Consider the following 8,853-nt stretch of genomic DNA (forward strand, 5'->3'; position numbering starts at 1 on the left):
CAATTCGGTCCTATCGTTTGGGTGCTGAAGTGTAGATGTTAGCCCTCAGGCGAGGGGAACGTGGGAGCTCCGAAGTGAGAGTCGGTATCCTCCCAGCCTAGCCGCAGATTCAGTAACCAAGCATAAGATTAGTCAATATTCTTTGTCTGGTTCAAAAGGTAAAGAATAGGTATGCTCCTATTTAGCATAATACAATTTGAACTAATTCAAGTTATCCATTCACTTAAATTTCTTGACAAGGAGAAGGGTGTTTTCTTATATATTGAACTTCATATTAGAAACTTTATTAGTAGAATTAGTTAATTAAGAGTTTATTAAAATTACATTTTTATTTCAATTGTCTATTAATGACAAATATGCAATTTGAATTATATTGTTGTAATTAAGTATTGATTTTTTTTAAATCTTAGTTCGTAGCCTCTAATATTACTCCTTGTGAGATCGATATCCAGGACTCCATTAGAGCCCTGTATTACTTGAGCGATACGTATACTTGCGTTGATAAGTGTGACTTTGCAATTATTAAATATTTTATACACATCTTTATCAAATCTATAACCGTTATCAAGTTTTTGGCGCCGTTGCCGGGGATTTAAATCTTCTAGCAGCAGTATCAAATTCTTGTATTTTTAAGCATATATAAAATCGTTGCCATCTTCTCGTTCGATCTCCTTTCCTTTTGACCTGACCAAGGATTCTCTGATCAACACTTGGTTAGACTTTGCAACTGGAGCGATTGGCGTGGCCTTTGACTGCATCTCCATGAGCTTTTTTATCATCTCCTGCATTTCTCCTATGCTCTCAAATCCATCATCCATTCAACTTTCTATGGAAGAAAACCTATCATTCATGGTGGTGAACATTTCATCCATTCTCGATCTGATTTGTCCGACCTCTTCTTCTAGCACATCCATATTCTTGATGCCATCCCACCAAGATCAATGCTCTGATACAATTTGATATGCTTCAGAACCAAAATCAACGAACAAACAACAGCGAAACAAAAAATAGATAGATGAAAAACTCAAACAGGGGTTGCTCTTACGGAAAATAAAGGAAAACAAGCAAGTTAAAATGATGATCTACTTTTCTAGAGGCAGATCTTCTCTTCCACAATCATAGACGTCGCTAAGAACACAATAAGAGAAAAAGAAAACAACAGCCAACAAAAATATGCATAAAGAAAAATAAACCATGGGTTACTCCCCTTGATAGAAAACCTCCCACATTATTTCAAACTTTCCATCCAAACTTTCCCTCTAAATTTATTTAATTTCTCCTCCTTGAGTATGTAATTAAGGCACTCGTGGACCCCACCTGCTCCCTGCCTTCTTCTGTCGCAGCAAACCCCCCCCCAACTCTTTCTCGCACATGCGACTGACCCGCCTGCTCCAGGGGCAAGTCAGTTGGAGGGCTCTCGGCTGTTACTGATCCACATGCAGGAGGTGTTATGAAAAGCGACGACAGTAAACTGATCAAAAAATTGCAAACCATAAAATAACACAGATTTACGTGGTTCGGCTAATTTGACTATGTCCACAGAGTTGCAGAGGATTTTAGTACTTCGAGAAATTACACCGTCGAGCGCTTCGACGTTTACAAGAAAACTTCATTTCTCTTTCTCTCTTCCTTTCGCTCTCTTAGCTCTCAAGAGGAATTGACTTAAAACTTATGAAAAACCATAAGAGTCTATTTAAAGAAAACGGAAGAGAGTTGAGTGGGACACGGTAGGTGAGGTAAGTAAGTCACAAACTCCATATATTTAACAATTCTCCTACTTTGAGACTGAGACACTGACTGCACCACCTACAGACTATATCATTTGCTGGTTGTACCAGCCTTTTTCTTCAAATATGATATCATTCACATTTGCAACTCATGGCTCCTGTCTTCACGTTGGAAAACCAACTGAAGTCGAGCACAACTTCAATTTCTCAAAAGTAACACTCTTAGTTGACATATCAGCGCCAACGTAGTCTTGTACCTCCAAGCTTTTTCCAATGTTACTCATAAATCTGCTTACAACTCCCACTACATGGGCAATATCTTGCCTTAGTTGAAAGTCATTTTCAGCAAATCCAGACTTGTACCTCTTCCTGTCATCAAGCGCAGTCTTCACCCGGTACACTCACTTGTTGTGCAATGTCTTCTTCTCTGATGAAAATTCTGTCAGCACCCAAGTCTAATTCACTAGCAGGGAATCTGTTTCCTCCTTCTTGGTCAGCTTCCACTTGTTTGCATTCTCATCTTGCAAGATTTTTTTATAGCTCTGGCTCATGTAACTAAGTCTATAATGTCGCGGATTTGTTTTGCTCTCTGCACTATAGTAGCAATAGTGTTGAGTAAACCTATAGTCATATATATAGGTTTAATGCTAATGCTCTTTTAATTACATTTCAGATGCTATTTGAGAACACTACTTAATTACCACCCTCATTGAGCTGCCTAACAGAAATGAAGTTTTTCTTCAGCTCAGAAATGTATCTGATATTTTGCAAAGTTCATTTGCTCTTTTTAGGGAATGCAATATCAACGTCTCTCATCCCCACCACGTTCAGAGTCGTTCCAACAACCAGATATACCTTCCCAAAGTCACCTGCAAAAAATTTCGCATCAACTCCCGGTGGGAAGATGTATGGAAGGAAGCATTTGTATTCAGTATCCAGTCATCAACAGAACTGTTAAATGTCAGCAATAGCCCATCCTGTATTTCTTCAGTTACAGCATTAGCGTCATCATTCTCCTTCTTCTTAGGATTCCTACAGTTCTTTTTTTATGTGGTCCAAGTTGCTTGCTGATTAGACGTTGAGGTTGTCTGTTGACCAGACTTTGATTTTGATATTCTTCTGTTTGAGTTTTTATCATGTGATCTCCCTCTGGAATCAATATTCAACGTCGAAGTTGAACATGAGACCTCGCCAGAATCTTTCCTGCGCAGCTCTTCGGACAAAATTAAATCACGAATATCAACATATTTCAGTTTAGATTTACCTGCAAAACTGTTAACTATCATCCTCATGGCTTCCCAGATATTTGACAATAAAGCCAATAATATCAGCGCACATTTCTCATCGTCAAAATCAATTTCAACAGACGACAACTGATTTGTGATAGTATTGAAATCATTCAGATGTCAAGCAACAGACACATTTCATGACATTTTCAAGTTGAATAACATTTTCATCATGTGCTTCATCAAAACTTTTTCATCAAGTGCACCTTATTATTCGTCGATGGCTTTTCATACATACCTGATAAAGCTGTCATGAGATCTGTAGTAATCTTTTCCTTGATGACGTTATGGGCAACAAATCTTGACAGAGTTAATCGAATAACCCCCAGAACATGTTGATCCAATAGGTTCCATTCCGCCTCGTTCATCTTTTCTGGTCGTTTTCCCAGTAACGAAAGATAAAGTTTCTTCTCATAGAGGTAGTCTTCTATCTGTATCCTCCAGTAAACAAAGTCTGTGTCATTGAACTTCTCGATCCCCGATATCATCACTTCGTCTCCGCCTATTATTCTTCCTTAGATTTGAACCAAATATCTAATATCAATTGTTATGAAAAACAACGACAATAAAGTAAAAAAAAAAACGGATCGAAAAATTGCAAACCAGAAAATAACATACATATTTACGTGGTTCGGCTAGTTTGCCTACGTCCATGGAGCTCCTGAGGATTTTAGTACTTCGAGAAATTACACCGTCGAGCGTCTCGACGTTTACAAAAAATTTTCTTTTCTCTTTCTCTCTTTCTTTCTCTCTTAGCTCTCAAGAGGACTTGTTTAGCACTTATGACAGACCAAAAAGATGTTATTTAAAGAAAATGGGAGAGAGGTAGGTGGAGAGAGGTAGGTAGGAGAGAGATAGGTGGGAGAGAGGTAGGTGGGAGAGGTAAGTTACAGACTCCATATATTTAACAGGAGGCTAGAAAATCGGTGGGACAAAGGTAGGTGAGACGCAGTATGTGAGTTAGGTAAGTCACAAGCTTCATATATTTAACATGAGGCAAAACAGATCTATGATAGGTTAACTACTTCAACCCATCTGGAAGAAAAATAACTTTATTATCCTGAGATGCTAATCTAGGAATTCAGGAACAAACAAAAACTTCGATTTCAATTAAAAAGCCGATGCCTCGAGCTTCCAAGTCACAGCACCCAAACCACAAATTAGTATCAAAATAGATAGCTTCAGTTCATAAGCATCAAATTTAACAGGACTTGAGTTCGTTCCTGGATTATACCAGATGAAATAAAAATGGGAGTAGGATTAAAATGTTCTTACCACCGAAGCATGAAGTGAGATTAACAATAAAGAGCAAGACTAATCTGGATAAAAGAACTGAAACCAAACAAAGTTGATCAGATGCAATAAGCACTGCCGCATTAAAATCTCACACAATCAAAACCAAACAAAAAGGAAAATACAAGCAGCAGCTCCTTACTTCGCAGGCCTGATCTCAATTCCCTGAACAATAAGGCCGCCCTTCCAGTGCAGGCTTTCGGTCTCCAATAAAGAGATGACAACCTCCCCATCATCTCCCTCTTCATTGTAGAACTCCCCCAATAAAACTTCTAGCCACCCATCCTGCCTTGTCTTTGGTCCTCCTACCATTTCTGATTCATCTTGTGCTTCTTCAAGTGGGTTTCCCCATCGATCATACTGAGGCTCGTCCGCCGCATCAGGCAAATCATCCTGCAGCTCCTCTGGTTGATCATGCAGAAGCTCTTCTAAATCCATCAGGCAAACTGACAAATTCGAGACGTCAGTTCCTACGACAACCGACGCCTTCTGAGGAGGATACCTAAAACCCCATGCACTATTTGATAATTTGAATACAAGATAGGCTGAATATTTTGACTGTTTGGAGAGCATCCGCGAGTTAATCCTGCCTCGGATCTCCAGCCAGCACACATTCGTTAGCTCAGCAACTTCCGAAAACCTTGCAGAATAACACTCTTCTCAATCACATAAAAAACATGTAATAGCTACTGCAGTATGTATCATACATGAAAATTTCAAGGAAAGGTTTTGCAAAGAATCAAAAACAAAATTATTAGCACTGCAAAAAAGCAATAATGGTATTTGAAAACTTGTGCAAGGAATTGAAGCTTCCGTATTTTTTTAAAAAAAATCTAGATTTTCATTACAAAACAATTGAACTCCTCATTTTTTAAACTCATTTTAAATGCAACAAATGCAGGGTGGGGGCATCATTGTGCGGGTTCTGCAAATATTGGAAAGTGCAATTCAAAAGTAGTTTAAATGACAGAACTGTAAACATTTCATATTGTAATCACATGATTGTATGCTGTCCCATGTTGCATTATAAGCCATACTATACTCGATTGTTATGATTTTAAATGCATTACCCTATAGAATCAAATTCCAAAAAAGGGAAATGGATCTTTGATAAAGATTAATTAGATCTCATGGTGATAAAAAATTATAAAGGATTGTAAGAGTCATTCAGCATTAAAAGATAAACTAAATAGACCATATGTGAATGAAACAACCAACAAATTTAGCTAATAGAAGAGGCTAAAAAAAAAAGATCATGATGGAACGATAATCTAAGTATTTCAATCTATAGAAGACAAAAAATTAAGAAAGAAATTCCACTTTATGGCATTGAACACATATAATTTTGACAAGGAATAAGCATACAAACAACAAAGATACGCAGGCAGATATATAACCTTCCAAAAAGACATTGCTTTTGAAATATCTCAAAATGGAATAGATCCTAAAATTAGTTGAAAGATGAATTTGAGAAGCCGAATAAATGAATTGCTCCACACTAGAAGATAAAAAAGGACTAGTAAAGCGAACATTGGAAGTAAACTAAAAATTTGGTTTCAACATGAAATAAAAAAAAAATCATAACGAAGATCAGTTATAGATGAGACAAATACATAAATTTGCTCATCAAATGAATCAGCGACACACGTAAAAAAGGAAATATAAAGCAATGCAAATAATATAGAACAAATCCCTTTTTAGAGTTAATAAAGTTTGAAAAACGAATAAAATACATCGTAAAACTAATCCTTTAAGGTTACATCAGGTGACACGCTATTTAAACCACCAGCTTACATAAGAAAAACTATGATGTTTTCCATCAACTCCTACCTTTTAATAAACTGTTAACAATGTTACTTCTACGTTCAAGGCGATAATGGAGAGTGGAGAAGGCTGCCGTCCAAACAAGTTCAATGATGTAAAGCAAAACGACCATCCCTGAAAAACAATATTATTCTTCCGTATCTCCTCATCACTTCAGTAGTTGTGTTCAAAATTTGCTTGTGTTCGAAATTATTGATGAACATTGTGTTTGTGTTATGCTCGATTCAGGTGTATTGTGTTCGTGTTCGACTCAAAATTGACTCAAATTTAATATCAAAAATTATTATTTTTTAAATATTTCCAAAGAATGAGAAAATGCAATAGCTGTTTCTTCCAAACAGTCGCAAGAAAACTTTGTATGATCCTCTTTTTTACATTTAAACAACATTGTTGAATCCTTTATTTCCCATGTGGGACTAAAAGTAGGGCAGGTAGCGGAATTTTTTTTTTGTTTTGGGAAAAGTTTTACTGCTATTTACATACATATACCACCCATTTAGCATGCATTTATATATCCCAAACATACGAGCATTTACAAACATACCGTCCAATTCTATCGTGCTTACATATCTAACAGCCCCATTGACAATGTTCAGCTGTATTTTAGGGGATATGTACATATATACCACCAAAATCCTATGTATTCACATACCCAATGCCTAAACTTTTTTTTTTTATATAATAGTACCATCTAAATAATTTTAAAAATAATAAAATTTAGCATTTTTTAAAATACCTGAAAATTTTAACATAAAAATTTTATAAATAAATATTATTATTTAATTATTTAATTATTTCAAGCCAAAACGAGCCAAACACGGACGAACAAAACTTTGTTTGTCTTTGGCTCGTTTATACATCGGGCTCAAGAAAATTATTTGTGTTTGATTCGCTTGTTTAACGAACAAATTGAATACGAGCTTTTAACGAGTTGAACATGAGTTGTTCATGAACGATGAGCTTTTTTGACAACCCTAATAGCAGCATAGGAAGACAAACAAAACAAAACAAAACAAGCAACTTTTAGCAACCAAAACATAAAGACAAGCAAAAAAATAAAGAAACATTTGTTAACAGAAAAAAGGGAGCATTTACATATATACCACCTAATTCCTATTCATTAACATATCTAACATCTAAATTTTACCTTTTACTTTTATACAACTCAAATCTTTCATAACACATAAAATTTACCATCATTTTAACTTTGAAAAGTGAAATACTCCTTTGCATGCATAGGTAAGGAGGTATTTATGTAAAAATTAAAATTTGGGCCTTAGGTATGTAAATACGTAGGAGTTATCTATCTATCTATATATATATTAAACCTTTCAAAATAAAAATAAAATGAAAAAGGAGAGTTGGGATTCAATGAGTCAATTTATGATTTGTCACAAATCAACTGATCAACCCAAAACTTCATCCATAACAGTTGAATTTCAAATAAAAATCAGAATCAATTACAAAAGAGGGCAGAAGCGGAAAAAAAAAAACCAGAACAATTTCATTACCTTGATTCAGGGTGATGAATCCATGTCCAATACTCCGGAGTCTCCCCCCACGCAATCCCAAGCTCCCTCGCCGGCAAGACGAAGCACTTGATTCCCGTCTCTCTGTCCACATAAAATCCCTGGCAACACAAACCATCATCGATACAGAATCAAAACAAAAACCTAAAATATAGGAACAAAGCTACAAAAATCTTTATATATTGAAAATTTAAACAAGAACAAACCATCTTCCCACCGTCAATGAGAACTGGATCGCTGAGGCGGAAATAGAGATTCTTCATTGAATCGAATTCCACTCGATCGACTGCTCGCGCGAGGATATCAGCGTAATCCGACGGTAAAAAACGCTTCCACACGTCGTCGGAGACCGCCGCCGATCGAAACCCTGCCGATACAGCCTCTGATCGGCACGCATCTCTGGGAGAAGTTAGCGATATCGCCTGCGACACGCACTCTTTCGGCAGTCCCAGTATGTTTCTACAGACTGCACCGCTTCCTCCGACCTCCATCTCTCTCTCTCTCTCTCTCTCTCTCTCAACGTCAAAGAGCAGAACAAAGGAGTGGTATTATTGACTTTACTATAATCTCTTCACAAAAGGTTAGTACAGTATGGTTATTGAGTAAATTAGGGCGAAGAAAAATAGTAACTACACAAATTCATAAGAACACAGAAATTTAACGAGGTTCGGCAAAAATGTCAGGAGCAGAGCGGCGAGTTACTTTTAATATTCAGAAAAGAGGTTACAAAATAGAGGATGCCTCCTGGGATTACTAACAGGCCTATTTATAACCCCAGGCGTAAACCTTATGCACAATATGTAATTACAATATTACTCATGTACCAAACTGCAGGGCTTTGCCCCCGCACCCCAACCCACGTAACTTCCCAATTTGGACAGATTCTTCCGCTCTGCTTTGATCCAGCGTCTGTCCCTATATGGTATATGAGTCATACCATAACAAATCTTCACCTTGGCGAATATCCAGCCCCTTAGGAGAAAAAATACATGGGAGTTATACCTGCACCACTGTGGGTTGGGTCACTATGCTTCTCTAGCAACTGCAAACATTCAACAAGCCCAAGCAATGCAAAAACTTGTTGATAATAACTGGCTTGGTCAACATATCAGCTGCATTCTCATCAGTATGAACCTTCTGCAACAGTATCTCCCCAGAAGCAATCAACTCTCTGATCTTGTGATACCTGACATC

At 36.9% G+C, this 8,853-nt stretch overlaps 1 protein-coding gene across 2 annotated transcripts in view; it reads right to left on the minus strand.

Moving 5' to 3' along the window:
• The window catches only part of LOC110031975 (F-box protein PP2-B10-like), a 19,164-nt gene extending 10,697 nt beyond the window's left edge, over window positions 1–8,467 (minus strand). Inside the window, exons 1-3 of one of the 2 annotated variants that reach the window (XM_020735451.1) lie at window positions 7,866–8,467; window positions 7,642–7,760; window positions 4,449–4,946 (exon numbers count right to left, since the gene is read on the minus strand). In XM_020735451.1, the coding sequence (XP_020591110.1) occupies window positions 4,449–4,946; window positions 7,642–7,760; window positions 7,866–8,150 (902 nt within the window). In that variant the 5' untranslated portion in view covers window positions 8,151–8,467. The remainder of the gene's footprint in view (window positions 1–4,448; window positions 4,947–7,641; window positions 7,761–7,865) is intronic. The other variant, XM_020735460.1, reaches the window with a different exon arrangement.
• Between the last annotated feature and the right edge of the window lie 386 nt (window positions 8,468–8,853).

This window comes from Phalaenopsis equestris, unplaced genomic scaffold, assembly GCF_001263595.1.
Source record: "Phalaenopsis equestris unplaced genomic scaffold, ASM126359v1 Scaffold000002, whole genome shotgun sequence".
In the NCBI taxonomy this organism is placed as follows: domain Eukaryota; kingdom Viridiplantae; phylum Streptophyta; class Magnoliopsida; order Asparagales; family Orchidaceae; genus Phalaenopsis; species Phalaenopsis equestris.